The sequence below is a fragment of the Pelophylax lessonae genome (assembly GCF_965119305.1).
Source record: "Pelophylax lessonae genome assembly, chromosome: 4".
Classification (NCBI taxonomy): domain Eukaryota; kingdom Metazoa; phylum Chordata; class Amphibia; order Anura; family Ranidae; genus Pelophylax; species Pelophylax lessonae.
The window spans coordinates 610,454,140-610,472,382 of record NC_138771.1 but is presented as its reverse complement, the minus strand read 5'-3'; the positions used below and the strand labels follow the sequence as shown (position 1 = coordinate 610,472,382).

Genomic DNA, 18,243 nt, shown 5'->3' with positions numbered 1-18,243 from the left:
ATCACATGTGCAGCACCATGGCGTCTGATATTCTAAACAGAGACCAAAATTGAGCCTCATTAGCTGCAAAAGGATAGGAGGGTTTAGTTCCACTTGAAGGAACCTAACAAACCCTTCATGCCATTTTGGTAACCAGAGCTTGCCCAGCAGGCCTCCCAAAGGCCGCAACCATCAAAATTCTCCCCCATCAACTTCAAGGCAAGTTGCCTGCAAAGTTTGAGTCCAGCAAATTATCAGAGGAATTTGCTAAGACTAAAGCAAAGAAATTGTTGTCCCATTCGCTCAGCACTAGCTGGCAGGTATGTGATGGTGACAACAGTGGGACATTCCTTAGCTAGGACACCCACCTATAAGTCCCAACTAAAGTATATATGTCAGGGAAATTACACAGGAGACAAGGACAGAGTGTTGTCACCTTTTCTGAGTGTTCTGGGATGGAGAACCAATCTGTGCTGGCATGTGGTCCTCACCAGAGGAGCAGAGCATGTGACATGATGATAACTAAGGAGCACAATTACAGGACAAAGACAGAGCGTTGTCACCTTTTCTGACCCTTCTGGGCTTGCCTCCTGATAGGGGTGGGCCAATCTGTGTTGGCATGTAATCCTCACCAGGAGAGCGTGTGACAAGGTGCCAACCAAGGAGCACGACTGGAAGACAAGGACAGAGTGTTGTCACCCTTTCTGAGGGTTCTGGGATGGAAACCAATCTGTGTTAGCACGTGGTCCTCACCAGGAGAGCATGTGACAGGGTGACAACTAAGGAGCACAATTAGAAGACAAGGACAGAGTGCTGTCACCTTTTCTGACCCTTCTGGGCTTGCCTCCTGATAGGGGTGGACCAATCTGTGTTGGCATGTAATCCTCACCAGGAGAGCGTGTGACAAGGTGCCAACCAAGGAGCATGATTGGAAGACAAGGAAAAAGTGTTGTCATCCTCTCTAAGTGTACTGGGTGGAGAACCAATCTGTTTTGGTATGTGATCCTCACCAGGGCAGCGTGTGATGGGGTGACAACCAAGCAGCACAATTGGAAGACAAGGACAAAGTGTTGTCACCCTCTCTGAGTGTTCTTGGGTGGAGAACCAATCTGTGTTGACATGTGATCCTCACCAGGGGAGCATGTGATGGGGTGACAACTAAGGAGCACAATTAAAAGATAAAGACAGAGCGTTGTCACCTTTTTCAACCCCCTTTCTGGGCTGGCCTCCGGATAGAGGTGGACCAATCTGTGTTGGCATGTAATTCTCACCAGGGGAGCATGTGACAGGGTGACAACTAAGGAGCACAACCAGAAGACAAGGACAAATCATTGTCACCCTCTCTGAGTGTTCCGGGATGGAGAACCAATCTGTGTTAGCATGTGGTCCTTACCAGGGGTGCATGTGAAAGGGTGACAACCAAGGAGCACAATTGGAAGACGTGGACAAAGTGTTGTCACCCTCTCTGAGTGTTCTGGGATGGAGAACCAATCTGTGTTAGTATGTGGTCCTCACCAGGAGAGCATGTGACAGGGTTACAACCAAGGAGCACAATTGGAAGACGAGGACAAAGTGTTGTCACCCTCTCTGAGTGTTCTGGGATGGAGAACCAATCTGTGTTAGTATGTGGTCCTCACCAGGAGAGCATGTGACAGGGTTACAACCAAGGAGCACAATTGGAAGACGAGGACAAAGTGTTGTCACCCTCTCTGAGTGTTCTTGGGTGGAGAACCAATCTGTGTTGACATGTGATCCTCACCAGGGGAGCATGTGATGGGGTGACAACTAAGGAGCACAATTAAAAGATAAAGACTGAGCGTTGTCACCTTTTTCAACCCCCTTTCTGGGCTGGCCTCCAGATAGAGGTGGACCAATCTGTGTTGGCATGTAATTCTCATCAGGGGAGCATGTGACAGGGTGACAACTTAGGAGCACAATTGGAAGATGAGGACAAAGTGTTGTCATGCTCTCTGAGTATTCTGGGATGGAGAACCAATCTGTGTTAGCATGTGGTCCTCACCAGGGGAGCATGTGAAAGGGTGACAACCAAGGAGAACAATTAGAAGACAAGGACATAGTGTTGTCACCTTTAGCCGGCTGCCTGATAGTGACAATGGTGGACCGGTCTGTGTAGACACATAGTCTCCACTGAGGGAGGGTGACTCGGTGACAACCAAGGAGCTCAGTTGGGAGACAGTTGTCACCCTGTAACAGGAAGTGTTTAAACAAAGGACCTTCATGGCGGAATCATCAGGTATTACGTTGAAGAAAGCTGCCAATTTGAAAAAAAAAAAGAATTGTATGTTTTTAATGACAGTATTTTATGAAATGTAGAGATTGGTTTATATATACTTTAAAATATTTATTGCTGATATTCCATATTATGGAGGGTGGAATGCATTGTATTATTTTTAACATTTTATATATAAATTAATCATCACAGTAATTATTTAGAGATTTGTGTCCCCTCCTCTGTGACTGCCTCGCTTATCTATAGGAAATCGCCCTCATACAATTTACTGTAATTATAATGAATTGGATTTTCCTCAATATTTGCAAATAATTTTCTAATTGGCCCCTTCGGCTGTCCATCGTTCCCTCTTTAGCCAATTCAGTGAATAAAACCAGTGTCGACCCCGCCTCTCCAGACATCCCAGCTGACCATTGGTCATCCTCCTTAGCCTTTCCCCGCCCGTTTCCCGCCTATTGGCCCGCTCTTGCGGCAATCACTCCGCTCCCACCTTGTCGTCTTTGTCTCCTGCGACGCACGGTGACTCCTCCCCTTTTGCCCGCCCCCCTCTCGCGGTTGGTGGGCCGGCATCTCTCGGCGCGCCGCCATTGGTGGGAACGCTCGTCGGTCATCGGGTCGCCGTTCTGCCTTCTTTCCCAGAGTGCTCTGCGTGCCGCGGCCTTGTTCGCGCCTTCAGCCCGCTGAGGAGCCGCTACCTCCACCGCCGCCATGTCCGACTATCCCGGAGCTCAGACCGGGAACCGCAAGGACGCCTTCGCCGACGCCGTACAGAGGGCCCGACAGGTGAGGAAGGGAGAGGGGGAAGTGTGAGCGGGAGGGAGGCTGCGTGTGGCCGGCATTGTGTGCCACATATTGTGTGTGTGAGGGGGGAATGGCCGGCCTGGGAGCCGGGATCACCGGGGGAGGAGCGGGCATGGGGAGGACCTGTCCTCACTACATACATTCACATTGTCCTCATATAGGTGCATGGAGGAGGCCTGAGCCAACGTGCAGAGCCACAGGAGGGGGGCCTGAGGAAACGTGCAGGGGATAGGGGGCCTGAGCCAATGTGCAGGGGCAGAGGATAGGGGGGCCTAAACCAATGTGTAGGGGCAGAGGATAGGGGCCTAAACCAATGTGTAGAGGATAGGGGGGCCCGAGCCAATGTGTAGGGGCAGAGGATAGGGGGCCCCGAGCCAATGTGTAGGGGGGTCCAAGTCAATGTGTAGGGGCAGAGGATAGGGGCCCCGAGCCAATGTGTAGGGGCAGAGGATAGGGGCCCCAAGCCAATGTGTAGGGGGGCCCAAGTCAATGTGTAGGGGCAGAGGATAGGGGCCCCGAGCCAATGTGTAGGGGCAGAGGATAGGGGCCCCAAGCCAATGTGTAGGGGGGCCCAAGTCAATGTGTAGGGGCAGAGGATAGGGGCCCCGAGCCAATGTGTAGGGGCAGAGGATAGGGGCCCCGAGCCAATGTGTAGGGGCAGAGGATAGGGGGCCCCGAGCCAATGTGTAGGGGGGCCCAAGTCAATGTGTAGGGGCAGAGGATAGGGGCCCCGAGCCAATGTGTAGGGGCAGAGGATAGGGGGGCCCGAGCCAATGTGTAGGGGCAGAGGATAGGGGGCCCCGAGCCAATGTGTAGGGGCAGAGGATAGGGGGCCCCGAGCCAATGTGTAGGGGGGTCCAAGTCAATGTGTAGGGGCAGAGGATAGGGGCCCCGAGCCAATGTGTAGGGGCAGAGGATAGGGGCCCCAAGCCAATGTGTAGGGGGGCCCAAGTCAATGTGTAGGGGCAGAGGATAGGGGCCCCGAGCCAATGTGTAGGGGCAGAGGATAGGGGGCCCCGAGCCAATGTGTAGGGGGGCCCAAGTCAATGTGTAGGGGCAGAGGATAGGGGCCCCGAGCCAATGTGTAGGGGCAGAGGATAGGGGCCCCGAGCCAATGTGTAGGGGCAGAGGATAGGGGGCCCCGAGCCAATGTGTAGGGGCAGAGGATAGGGGGCCCCGAGCCAATGTGTAGGGGCAGAGGATAGGGGGCCCCGAGCCAATGTGTAGGGGCAGAGGATAGGGGGCCCCGAGCCAATGTGTAGGGGGGTCCAAGTCAATGTGTAGGGGCAGAGGATAGGGGGGCCCAAGTCAATGTGTAGGGGCCCCGAGCCAATGTGTAGGGGCAGAGGATAGGGGCCCCGAGCCAATGTGTAGGGGCAGAGGATAGGGGCCCCAAGCCAATGTGTAGGGGGGCCCAAGTCAATGTGTAGGGGCAGAGGATAGGGGCCCCGAGCCAATGTGTAGGGGCAGAGGATAGGGGGCCCCGAGCCAATGTGTAGGGGGGCCCAAGTCAATGTGTAGGGGCAGAGGATAGGGGCCCCGAGCCAATGTGTAGGGGCAGAGGATAGGGGCCCCAAGCCAATGTGTAGGGGGGCCCAAGTCAATGTGTAGGGGCAGAGGATAGGGGCCCCGAGCCAATGTGTAGGGGCAGAGGATAGGGGGCCCCGAGCCAATGTGTAGGGGGGCCCAAGTCAATGTGTAGGGGCAGAGGATAGGGGCCCCGAGCCAATGTGTAGGGGCAGAGGATAGGGGCCCCGAGCCAATGTGTAGGGGCAGAGGATAGGGGCCCCGAGCCAATGTGTAGGGGCAGAGGATAGGGGCCCCGAGCCAGTGTGTAGGGGCAGAGGATAGGGGCCCCGAGCCAGTGTGTAGGGGCAGAGGATAGGGGCCCCGAGCCAGTGTGTAGGGGCAGAGGATAGGGGCCCCGAGCCAGTGTGTAGGGGCAGAGGATAGGGGGCCCGAGCCAATGTGTAGGGACAGAGGATAGGGGCCCCGAGCCAATGTGTAGGGGCATAGGATAGGGGGGCCCGAGCCAATGTGTAGGGGGGCCCAAGTCAATGTGTAGGGGCAGAGGATAGGGGGCCCCGAGCCAGTGTGTAGGGGCAGAGGATAGGGGGCCCCGAGCCAGTGTGTAGGGGCAGAGGATAGGGGCCCCGAGCCAATGTGTAGGGGCAGAGGGTGGGTTGCCTGAGCCAATGTGTAGGGGCCCCGAGCCAATGTGTAGGGGCAGAGGATAGGGGGGCCCCCGAGCCAAGGGGCAGAGGATAGGGGGGCCCCCGAGCCAATGGGCAGAGGATAGGGGGGCCCCCGAGCCAATGGGCAGAGGATAGGGGGGCCCCCGAGCCAATGGGCAGAGGATAGGGGGGCCCCCGAGCCAATGGGCAGAGGATAGGGGGGCCCCCGAGCCAATGGGCAGAGGATAGGGGGCGGCCCCCGAGCCAGTGTGCAGGGGCAGAGAATAGGTGGGGGCTGAGCCAGTGTGTTGACCAATCAAGGTAACCGGTACAGGACGTGGGGACACAACCCTCTGGTGAGGGTTGGCCAATATGGATGCCGGTTGGAGGAAGAGACTCCATATTGGCTGACATTCAGTGGGTTAGTTGATTCGCTATGTAGTGGAAGAGGTGACCTAACTCTCAGCTATAAGTCAGGCAGCACAGAGGCTGTTTAGAGGATGTGATTGTGAGCCGAGAGTCGGGGACAGCAGGCTGAATAAATAGCTGAAGAGGGGACACGACTCTCAGTTGAGGGTCGGGGAATAATGGTGGCTGATTGGAGGAAGCAGGGGCACTACTCATTAAAGAGTCAATGCCAAAGCTACAGGTGCTGCTCGAGGCTCTGAGGGGTTCTCTTCTGTTATCGGCTGCTGGGAGTTCAGGAAGGTCGGGGGACACCCCAGCTCCGTGGATACCGATGCAAAGAGAGAAGAGTCCCATAAGCTGCATATCACAACAAGACCTTTATGTGTGGAAAGTGAAAACGGCCTAAGCCCGGGTTCTGTGCAGGTCACACCCCCAATGAGTTTGACCCCACCAGCTGGGCGTAATGGGGGGCAACGTGTTGGGGGCGGGGGGGGATGAGACTCTTCTCTCTTTGCATCATCTGAGAGTCGGGCGGCATGGTCATGACTCTTTGCTGAGAGTCGGGCAGCAGACTGGCCGGTTAGAGGAGGGGGGATGTAATACTCAGCTTGGAGTCAGGCAGCAGGCTGGGTAAATGGCAAGAGGGAAACTAATTCTCAGCTGAGAGTTGGGCAGCACGGTTCCTGATTGGAGGAAGGGGAATGCAATTCTTAGCTGTGAGTCGGGCAGTATAGCCGGTGATTGGAGAAAGCAGGGGCACAACTCATCTGAGCTTGTGGCAGCTGCTTGGATGATGTGGGGGACATGATAATCAGCTGAGAGTTGGACAGCACAGTGGCTGATTAAAGGAGGGGGGGGGGGACCCAATTCTCACCTGAGAGTCAGGCAGCTGAGTTTATTACATGGGGGCACTACTCTGAGCTTAGTCAGACAGCATGGCTCAGCATGTAGTTTGGGGAGATTGCTGATAAAGCGGGGACGCAACTCGCGGATCAACTGGCATAGTGGCTGATCAGAGGAAGAGGGACACGACTCTCAGCTGGGGGTTGGGCAGCATGGCTGCTAATAGAGGAAGCAGGGGCACGACTCTTGGCTGAGAGTCAGCCAACTTAGTGGTTGATTAGAAAAGGGGGCCATGACTCTCAGCTGAGAGCTAGGACGCATGCTTGGTGGTTTGTGTATGCAGGGACATGACTCTCAGGTGAGGTTTGGGCAGTATAGCAGCTGAGGAAGTGGGGCCACGAGACTCTAAGAGTCAGGCAGCATAATGGCCGGTCAAAGGATGCAGGCACACGATTCTCAGCTGATAGTTGGGCAGACATACCGGCTGGTAGCGGAAGCGCGTGCAAGACTCTCGGCTTAGGTGGGTAGCAAGCCAGGTGGTTAGAAAATTCAGGGATGTGAATCGGTCAGAAGGCCGTCTGGTTAGAGGAAGTGGCAACATTACTTGGAGAGTCGGGTACCTTGGTGGGTAATTAGAGAAGTGGGGACACCACTCAGCTGGGAGTCTGGTAGAAGACAGAACGGTGACTCTCAGCTTGAGGAGCATGAGGACCGTTGGAGGAAGGAATGAGACACGACTCCCAGCTGAGAGTTGGGCAGAAGGCTGGGTGGTTAGAGGAAGCGAGGGACAGCTTTCTGAGAGTTGGACAGGATGGGGGTTGGATAAATTGTGGGGTAGGGGGTGATATTTATACAGATTGGTAAGCTGGAACAGTGTTTCATGTTGGCTATTCTCTCCTGCATGCATCTTTCCCAAAAGGTATGTGTGAGTTCTGGGTCCAGTAATGGGTGAACAATTCTCAGTATAGTCTACAGCCAGCTCTATCCTCTTAGGTATCTGAGAGTGTCCCTGGGGTAGTTATAAAAATAAGAGAGGACTCTTCTAGGAGAAATTCATTTAGAAGAGGACAAGCCTTTAATAATGAAACAGTGTACCCTTCCCCCGGCATTGCCCAGCCACACACTTTTTTGGCTCCCATCACAGATCCCAATGAGGTTCTGGATTCCATGTTTTGTTTTCCTCCCAACTATCAAATCGCTCACTGCACTGCGTTACTTTACCTGGTAATTGCGCGGTCATGCAACACTGTACACAAACAAAACATTTATATAATTTTGTTTCACACAAATGAAGCTTTCTTTTTGTGATATTTGATCACCACTGGGTTTGTTTTTTTTTTTTTTTTTTTTATATAAATGAAAAATCCCGTAAGTTTTGAAGATAATTTTTTTTTTTTTACTTTCAGCTACAGAACCTATCCAAAATATACATTTTTTTTTTTTTTTTGGGGCCAAAATGTATTCCAATACGTTTTCGATTAAAAAAAATCCCAATAGTGTATATTGGTATGTGTGAAAGTTAGTGTCTATAATATATAGATAGGGTTTTTCTTTTTTTTTTCTTTTACTAATAGCGGTGATCAGTGATTTTATAATGGGACTGTGATAGCGCAACAGACTGTCACTGACCTCACCAGTGGCACTAATACAGTGATCAGTACTAATGCTATACACCAGGGGTCTCCAAACTATGGCCCTCCAGTTGTTCCAGAAATAAAATTCCCATCATTCCTAGTCATGTTTGTGAATGTCAGTTTTACAATGCCTCATGGGATGTGTAGTTCCACAACAGCTGGAGGGCCGTAGTTTGAGGATCCCTGCTATACACTGTCACTGTACTAATGACGCTGGCTGGGAAGGGGTTATCGGGGGCAATCAAGGGGTTTAATGTATGCCTAATAATGTGTGTTTTTTACTAATCTTGGTTTCTTATCCATGCTCAGCAGGGATAAGAAACCAAGATCGTTCCCTCTGTACAGAGCACTGTGTTGATTATCAACACAGAGCTCTGGACTGTGATTGGATACAGCCGATCAGCAGGCCCTGCCCCGGGATCTGCTCTCAGATTTCTGCTGTGTACAATCAGAGCAGGTTTCGATTGGGGCGTCTTTTTTTTTTTTTTTCTTGTGAAAGCACATGTGATCAGCACAGGGCCGATCAGCACTGTCCAGACAGTGTCAGTGTTCCTGCATTCTCATTGGACAGTTGTGGGAGAATGAAAATTCCTCCTACAAGCTTTAACCAGATACTGGAAGTCACACGACTGCTACATACTGCTGATAAAAAAGGTGTTAAGCAGTTTTACTAAAATAATTGCATATCCTTGTTTTGTGTGCTGTGGAAGACCAGATATAGTGACTGCAGGGTCCTGGGTTTAGTAACACTTTTTAAAGATCAAGAATGCAGCGATGCAGTCGGCTGTAGAAGAAAAAAAAGAGTAGGACACTAGGCAGGAGAAAGCTTTACCACGCCTATGGGGCAGTCCCAGGGGATATACTCCCACTGCCTGCTATAGGTACTCTGTTATTTTTTCCTGCCTAGTCAGGAGTAAAGATGGATACACACTATCCAACTTTTGTGGTTAGATTTCCTTCAGATTTACCTTTTCTATGTAGTAGAAAGGCCTGCCAGATTGCATACAAATTGAAAGTGTTTAGGTTTGACCTCATATTATATGGTTTTGGTAAGTCTAAAGGAAAAAGTCTTCAGAAAATCTTAGTGTGTATGGCCATTTAGGATCTAGTTCCTTGCTGGGATATCTGGTCCTGGCAATTTTTTCTTTTTTAAATGGGAAAGTGTTTGTGCTAGGATCTGGAGAGGGAACAGCTTCTCCCTGCATTTGCAGGGGTTGCAGTTTGTCTGTGATCTCTCGCGGGATGCGGCTCCCTTAGTCCCTAGGCTGTCCGTGACAGCAGTGGTCCTTCGCCGCAGGATATGGCTGAAATGCTGGTCTGCAGACCAGACTTCCAAGAAGGCCTTAGCTGATCTTCTACCCTTTGTGGGGGGATCACCTGTTCGGTCCTTCCCTGCAGGATTTCAAAATAAGGGATCTAAGTCTGTAAGGACCTCCACCCAGAGGTTCCAATAGGACCTGGTCTGCTAAGCCAAGAGGGGGGTCCTTCTGGACCTCCCTGATTCATTACAAGTGGGAACACGAGCTGATTCGGTCCGGCTACAGGATCAAGTTTCAGACTTATTCTCCAGAGAGGTTCTTTCTTTCCTACCTGTGTTTATCCCCAGACCGCCCGCGAGGTCTCTTCTGGGCGATGCAAGACTTGCTATTATAAGGGGTGATTGTCCTGAACTCAGAATGAAAACCTTCTTTTCATGGGTTTTATTCATACCTGTTTACATGCCCCAGGAAGGAAAGCGAGGTATGGCCAATTTTGGACCTCTAAGCTCTGAATCACTTGTGCAGGTACAGATGTTCTGAATGGATTCCATTTGTACAGAAGTGGCATCCCTAAATCAAGGGGCTCTTCTGGCCTCTACCGATATCAAGGACGCTTACCTTCATATTCCGATTGTATATGTCGGTCATTCGCACCTCCTCCGCTTGCAGTGGGCTAGAGCTCTTGCCTCGGGTCTTCACAAAGTGTTGGCATTGTTGCGTCAGCGGTGGGTATGCGGTACCTGGATGATCTTTTTCTGCGAGTAGAGTCTCCGACTGCTCTGACGGACAACCGGAGATTACTGTGCGGACACTACAGTAGTTTAGTTGGAAATTTTCCAGGTATTGGTTCTGGTTCCGTCCATGTAGTTGGACTATTTGGGTCTGCTCTGGACTCTGCCTTATGGGCCATACACACTATAAGATTTTCTGAAGACTTTTTTTCCTTTAGATTTACCAAAACCATATAATATGAGGTCAGACCTAAACACTTTCAATTTGTATGCAATCTGGCAGGCCCTTGCACTACATAGAAAAGGTAAATCTGAAGGAAAAAGTCTTCAGAAAATCTTAGTGTGTATGGCCCTTTAGCCAGGTTTTTTCAGCCCATGGGACAAGCTCCAAAATCTGATGGATGAATTCGGCCTGTTGTCCAGCAGTCAGTCGTCTTTCAGGACTGGCATGCGGGTGCTGTGTCTGATGGTGTCTACCTTTTTGAGGCGCTTCCGTTTGTACAATTCCTCACGAGACTTCTGCAGAGAGAGATTCTTGCCATGTGGGGCAAAAATCCAGCCTCTCTAGACAATCTGATCCTGTTGAGTGGGGGTACGAGAGGGTCTCTGATTCGATGGCTTTGCTCTCTGGCTCTTTGACAAGGAAAAATCTTCTTTCCCCTGTACTGGACAGTGGTCGCCACGGATGCCAGTCAGTCCGAGTGGGGTGACGTTTTAGGCAGGGATTGTGCTCAGGGTGTCTGGACTCTGGAAGAATCCAGACTACCTATCGATATACTGGACATTTCCTCCGGAGGTGCTTCATCAGTTGTCTCCTGTGGGGAACTCCTGGGGTGGTCCTGTTAGTCTCTCGTCTCAACAGGAAGGTTCTTAGTTTTGTCACATGGTCTGACGCCACAGACACACTGGTGGCTCCTTTTGTGGCCAGTATTGCCTGCTATACGTCTTTCCTCTTCTAGAGGTTCCGATCCGATGCAGCATCTGTTCTCTGCCGTCTCTACACTGAGAACTGAGCGATCAGACGAGTGAGGGACAGGCTCTCAGCGTCGCCCTGAGAGGCTGAGCCAGCTGCCGGTCCAGGCATCTGGATGGATCTCAACGATAAATGCTTGACTTTGGGATCTCTCCAGAGCCTGGACTGGCTGAATATGGGTCACCCCTTTTTTTAAATCTGCTTCTAAGCTGTGCAAATCTGTCTCAGGTTGTCTGTCCAGGGGTCACAAATACACACAACTGTTCTGCAAGCAGCAGCATCTTTTTTGTCACTTAGCATGATTAGTGTTTTTGCTGGTATGTTCTACTGCACAGCGTTCATGTGTTGTATTCTAATGGCCCGTGTCACAGTACATAGTGCTAAAAATGTTCAATTGCTTGTGTGCATCTGCAAGCATGATGTAATATAGGTGTGCACAGAGGAATGGTGATCTGTGACCTAGTAACGTGGGTTGGGGAAGGCAGAATGAATGGGGTTATTCTATGTTGGTGTGACCAGTGAATTTTACATTGGATGAATAGCAGGTCTTAAAACATTTTTTTTTTTTTTTTCTCCAAATAGTTTTGGTTGGTGGATTGTATGACCTTGTGGCGCTCATTGATATTGGTTTATTTGTTGAATTGCTGTGTACAGACCCTGCACATACAGAGCCTTTCATAGGGAAGTTAGTTATAGTCTGTAGAGCAGGGATTCCCAAACTACGGCCCTGCAGCTGTTGCAAAACTACACATCCCATGAGGCATTGTAAAACTCTGACATTCACATACATGACTAGGCATGATGGGAATTGTAGTTCCTGAACTGGAGGGCCATAGTTTGGGAAACCCTGCTGTAGAGGTTGAAACAGTACTGGTCATAAATAATGGACTGCATAGCCCCCCCCCCCCGCTCTCCCATTTCATGACTTTATTTCTTTAAAGTCTCTAAGTTTAGTAAAAATAAAATCAGTACAGGGGACCTTGGTCAATTCAACGTGTCCCTTGTGCCCCTGACTGCAGATTAAGTTGGTGTTTTTTCTATCTTCTGATTCCCCCCGCTGCCAAATTCTTCTGGTGCTGCAGGGGTTAATGGAGCTTAAGGACCTGTCATAGGCACTCGAGAGCCAATTATGCCCACACTTTCCTCCCCCTCCACCATTCATATAAGTTGGACAATGGCTTCCATGAGTAAATAAAGTTCTATGAATGGATTAGGTGGACCTTTCATTTCCCTTTCCTTTAGAGCGCTTTTTGTTCATGGAAGCTGTAGTACAGCTGCTATGAATGGAGGAGGTGGGTGGAAAGGGCGGGCATAGTTGGCTATTAACCCCTTGCTTGAATAGACTGATGTTTTGGCACTAATGTAGGATTTGTATTGTCTATGGGGGATATTTACATTTTTTTTTTTCTTTTTTTTTTTTTTTTGGCCCCACCAAAAAAAGACCCAAGTCGTCAATAGAACCCTTACAGAATTTCTAACCTTTCCTCACTTTACTGTAATTGAAAATTGGTCCTCTTGCCCTCTCTATCCCCATAAGGGACCCCCCCCCCCTCACATTATCTTACCTCTGGGCACCCCCCAGCAGGACAGGAAGGAAAGGTTATCGCCCCAATGAGGGCTCAGCGATAACAACCCTTTATCTCTATAGTAAAATGTTAACATTTCGTCACTGTTCTGACTCTCTTGTATCTGTAAGTATTTCAGCTTTAGCTATTTAGCTCTGCAAACATGCTTTTTTTTTTTTTTTTTTTTTTCTTTTTTTCTTTTTCTTCCAATGAAGCACCAAGTATGTAAATGCATAAAGTAGTCTAGAGCCGGTCATCGGTTTTCCTTTTTTAAAGCGTGAAACTTATTGTCTTCTGTTAATGACACATTTTAGAAGGCAGAGATTTGCCTACATTCCTCTGGGGCATGTCTCATTTTCCGCTATCTCACATTTCAATTGTATTGTTTGTTTGATTCACTGAAAGGAATTGTAAGAGCAGAAGGTTCTTTTGTGCAGAAGCTTCCCTCCCCCAATACTTACCTCAGCCCATCTCTATCCAGCGATGTTGCGGGAGTGTCCAAGCTGCCCGTGACTCCACCCCCCCCCCCAAACTGGCCGAGACAGCAGTGTGGTGCTATTGGCTCTCGCTGCTGTCAATAAAAATCATTCAGCCAATTGGGGGGGAGGGGGGGGGGTTCAGGTCGCAACTCCGTGTCTGAATGGACACAAGGAGCTGTGACTCGGCTTGGGTGCCCCCATAGCAAGCTGCTTGCTGTGGGGACACTCAACAGGAGGGAGGGGCCAGGAGAGCCGAAGAGAAGAGTGACCCAAAAAGAAGAGGATCCAGGCTGCTCTGTTACCTGCTCTGCATAGGGAAGGTAAGTAAAACATGTTTGTAAAGTGTTTTTTTTTTTTTTTTTTTTTCTTAACAATCACTTTAGTTGCATCTTGCAGAGCAAAATTGCACATTCCTCACCTTCAAAAATCAAATTCTTCATTTGATGAATTCAATATATTAACAGTTGGTATAATTTAGTTGTTAAAACATTTTTTTTTTCCCCCTAAATCCTGCAGCCTTATAGGCCGAGTTGGGGTGGGGTGACCCCAGTGCGTTTAGCTGAAGCCCCCCTCTTCCTTTGGGCATCTGCCGGGCTGGGATCAGTGCACTTGTGGCTGTGCCTCCCCAAAAATTTAGGCCATGGCTTGCGGGCTGCTGCAATGCCACTTTTAGCAATGTGGGACCATCGGGGTACCCTGCTTGCGCACTCGTGCATGGCAGGTGGCCCCCTTTTTAAGGGGGCTATTTTCTATTAGGTGCACTGATGAAAGCGTACATGTCCATTCACATGGCACATGCTTAGAAACGCGTTGTGCTTTCAGCAGCTTCCTGGTGATGCCGCAGACTTCATTCCACCTCCACTTCCGCATTACAGCACTGCCTGGGACCCGGCTATCCACAGGAGGTAGCCGGCTTATTTCCTCCTGTGACGGATGGTTCACTTCGGATGTGTCATTGCATGTGAATGGATGGCACCACCTAGAAGAGCATTGTGCTATAAATTTACATCAACCTCTTCATTCCTTGTCTCTTGTGAGTTGCTACATTTGTTTTAATATACCATACTAAATCAGTCTTCACTTAGAGCGCTGTTCTGTGCTTTCTGTATCCGTTCCATACTTTTCCTCACTTCTGAGAAGAGCTACTTTGTGCAGTTGTATTTCCTATCCAACTGGACTGTTTTTATATTGACATTCCATACTAATTTATTTTGGACTGATTACCCCCCCCCCCCCTTTTCTTAAGCATTTAGTCATTATTTTATGTTGAAGGAACTTTAGCACTTGTATGTATGTGTGCTTTTTATCTCGCCTGTATCTGGGGTGGGGGGATGTCCTAGCTGGTTTCCGGATTCCATGGACCTCCCTGGTATAGGGCACGTGGGGTCCACTAAGTTATCTGGTCAGGCTACCAGATCGAGTTTGGTCTTATCCTCCGGAAAAGTTCTACCCTTCCAACCTGCTCTTGTCCCCAGATCACTTATGGGTCTCTTAAGGTAGTGCAAGATTTGTGCCTTCAGGGGGTGATTTGTTCCGATTTTTGGAAACGTTTTCAGGGGTTTTTACGCAAACCTCTTTTGTATTCTGGAAGGAAGGCAAGGTACGTACAATTCTGGACCTCAAGGCGCAACACTGCTGGTGCGAGTACAGAAGTTCTGAGTGGACTACATTCACATGGTAGTGGCGCCCCTACGTCAGGGGGAATTCTTTTCGCTTCTATCGACATCAAGGGCGCCTAACTGCACATTCTAATATGTGCCGGTCACTAGCGCTTCCTCTGTTTTGCGGTGGGCGAGGAGCATTATCGGTTTGTGCCGTGGACCTTTGGTCTCGCATCCGCTCCTCGGATCTTCACAAAAGTGTTGACCCTGGTGCTGGCATTGTTTCAGTCAGCGGGGGATGGCGGTACTGGGGTACTTGGACGATCTTCTGCGAGCTGAGTCTCCGACTGCTCTGATGGACAACTGGAGATTGCAAAACTCTGAGGGAGTTCGGTTGGATTCTGAACCTTGGGAGTCTGCTTTTGGTTCTGTCCTTAAATACTGGACTATCTGGGTCTGACTCTGGACTCGGCCTCAGCCAGTGTTTCTTCCTCTGGAAAAACTCCAGACATTGCAGCAGGCAACTTGGCTTCTGTTCAGCAGACACTCATCCCCCCGGGCTTGCATGCTGGGTCTGATGGTGTCCACCCTCGAGGCGGTCTGTTTGCACAGTTCCTCACAAGATCTCTGCTAAAGAGATTCTGGTGAAATGGGACAAGGAGCCACGGTTTCTAGAGATGGCTTAGTTCTCTGGCACTTCAACAGGGAAAATGCTTTCTCCCCCCCCCTGTACTGGACGGTTGTCACCACGGATGCCAGCCTATCCAGGTGGGGAGGCGTCCTCAGCACAGATGTGCTCAGGGGGGTCTGGACACTGGCAGAGTCCTAACTGCCGATTTAATGTTCTGCAACTCCCTGATCAGCCTTTGCCTGGCTCATTGGACTATTCATCTTCAGGGATGTCCGGTACAAATTCATTTGGACAATGCCATGGTCTGTCAATCAAGGGGGCACAAGTAATGTCCTGGTGGCTCTGTAAGTAGCAGGCATTCTAAGGTGGGCTAACCGATTCTTTCAGCCCGATGTTCCTTGGGGGCTTCCTCTTAAGGAGGATCTGCTGTCCCAAGGACTGATCTTCCATCCTGCTTTAGTCGTTGGCTTTGACGGCTTGGCTGTTGAACGCCAGGTGCTGAAGGATGGAGGTTTGTCCAGTGTGGAGTGTGTGAGTGTGGAGTGTGTGATTCCTACGGTGTTGAAAGCTAGGAAATCTACTTCTAGGAAGATCTACCATCGTACGTGGAAGACGTACATTGTGTGGTGTGAGTGTCTTGGGGTTCATTCTCGCTCCTTCTCGGTGGATCGGCTCTTAACCTTCAACTGTGGGTACCATCAAGGCCAGATATTGACTTTGGCCGTCCTTTTCCAACAACCTTGGGTCTCCCACTCTCTGGTGCGTACCTTTTTTTTTCTTCTGGGTGTCCTACTTTTCATTCCTTTAGTGCGGGCCCTGTTGCCACCCTGGGATCTTAATGTGGTGCTTTTGGCTCTACAGATTCCTCCCTTTGAAAATATTTGTGAGATTTTCCAGCTTGCACTGGCCTGGAAAGTGGGTTTTTTTTTTTTTTTGTGTGGCTATAGCTTCTGCACGCAGGGTGTCAGAACTGGTCGCGCTATCCTGTCCTCCTTTATGGTGATTCACAAGGGAAGGTGATGCTTTGCCCTGTTCGTGATTCCTTCCTAAGGTGGTCTCTGACTGTCATTTGAAGACATTGTGTTGCCTTCCCTGTGTCCCAGGCTAAACGTCAAGGAAATTACCTTGCATGCCTTGTGGTGCGGGCAATTAGGGTGTACCTGGCAGCTACGGAGTGATTTAGAAAGTCAGACTCTATTTGTGCTCATGGATGGACCTCTCAAAGGGTTGTCCGCTTCTTCTGCGACCCATTTCCAGATGGATCAGACAGATGATGGTTCCGGCCTATTGCATCAGGGGTCAGGTTCCTCCTTTCCCTGTCACGAGCACTCTACTAGGGCGCTTAGTGTCTCCTGGGCTTTCCGTCATCAAGCATCAGTGATGCAGGTTTGCAAGGCGGCCACCTGGTTGTCGGTGCACACTTTTACAAAATGTTTTAAAGTGGATGTGTTGGCATCTGTGCTTTTGGCCGCAAGGTTTTGCTGGCTGTTTAAAGGACCTGGTCTTCTTTGAGGGTGTATTTCTTTTTCAGGTGAGCTTAATGTTACCTGGTTTAGTCTTTGGAATTCTGCTTTTTTTCCCAACCCCTCATGTTTAACACTGCTTTGGGATGTACCAATGGTTAAGAATCAGCATTGTCCATTAATGAACGAAAAAGAAAATGGGATTTTTGACTTGCCGTAAAATCCATTTCTCTGATGTTAATCGGTGGACACAAGACCCAACCCTCTGTGGAGTTGGCTTTCTTCTGACACTACTTGTAACAAAACTGATTGCCTATATATGATAGTGGGAGTATACGCCCTAGGACTGCCCATAGTCGTAGTCAAGCTTTTTCCTGCCTCGTGTCTTACTCCTGTAGGGGACAGTATAACCCAATGATTAAGAATCAGGAGCTGTGAACATCAGACAAATGTATTTTACGGTAATTGAAAAATCCCATTTTTACCCTTACTGACTGAACCAGATCCTCTATTTGTGCATCACACGCTTTCAGGCACTGCAACACAATGGGAGGGTTTCAACAGCAGAGGCAGTGCTGTCAATCAAGAAATCAGTGGGCGGGAATGGGTGTTCGTCTCCCCATCCTACTGTAGTGTAAGCAGGCCCAGCATACATGAGTGACATCTCTGCGCTCAATTTAGGAACAGTTCTGCATCGTCACACCATTGCAGAAAACAGGCATTGAGTGAACTTCACTGGCAGGGTCAACAGATATTTGTAGAACTTTGTGATGCTTCTTATGTGAGTGAGCACTAAGGGGTTGGTCTGGGCCCCGCTGCTTTACTCTGTCCCCCTTTTATTCAAGCTATGTTCTTTGTGTTTTTTTTTTTTTTGTTGATTTAAGGAATCCCTGCTTTGAATTTTGTCACTGTGGTTGAAAATGAAAGTTAATTTGACCCCATTAATGATTAGAAAACAGTGATTTGAGAATCCATTTCCTTTGTCTTACAGATTGCAGCAAAAATTGGCGGTGAGGCCACCGGTGGAGTGAATAACACCCCAGATTTCAACTTTGGCGGACAGAAGAGGCAGCTTGAAGATGGAGGTAAAAAATGTGTTTTTTTTTTTTTTTTTTTTTTTTTTTTTATTTCCGTCTGGAAAACTAAGTAAACAAGGAGGCTTGAAGCTGATCTCCAGCTTGCCCAAATAAACGATTTCCTTCACAAACGTGTGGCTGCTGGGTGTGCTTTATAAACTGTGTGTAGCTGAGGCTACATGCAGCATATCACACTGTGTTCTGGGTGCAAGATGAGACCTTCATGTCTCTGACCCCAAATAAAATGGTTTCTTCTGAGTAGCGCTCAGCCATTCATAGATTGCTTTATGTTCTATCCATGAATACAAAGGTTCCACTGATCAGCTGAATCAGAGAGGCGGGCTGATGTCACAATCTGACTCAGCCAATAAGAGG

The 18,243-nt window shown here is 49.4% G+C and overlaps 1 protein-coding gene across 1 annotated transcript in view; it reads left to right on the top strand.

Moving 5' to 3' along the window:
• Positions 1-2,833: 2,833 nt before the first annotated feature.
• KHSRP (KH-type splicing regulatory protein) overlaps positions 2,834-18,243 on the top strand; it is a 68,860-nt gene continuing 53,450 nt past the window's right edge. The window contains exons 1-2 of the mRNA XM_082254850.1: positions 2,834-3,013; positions 17,784-17,877. Of these exons, the coding sequence (XP_082110976.1) occupies positions 2,939-3,013; positions 17,784-17,877 (169 nt within the window). The 5' untranslated portion in view covers positions 2,834-2,938. The remainder of the gene's footprint in view (positions 3,014-17,783; positions 17,878-18,243) is intronic.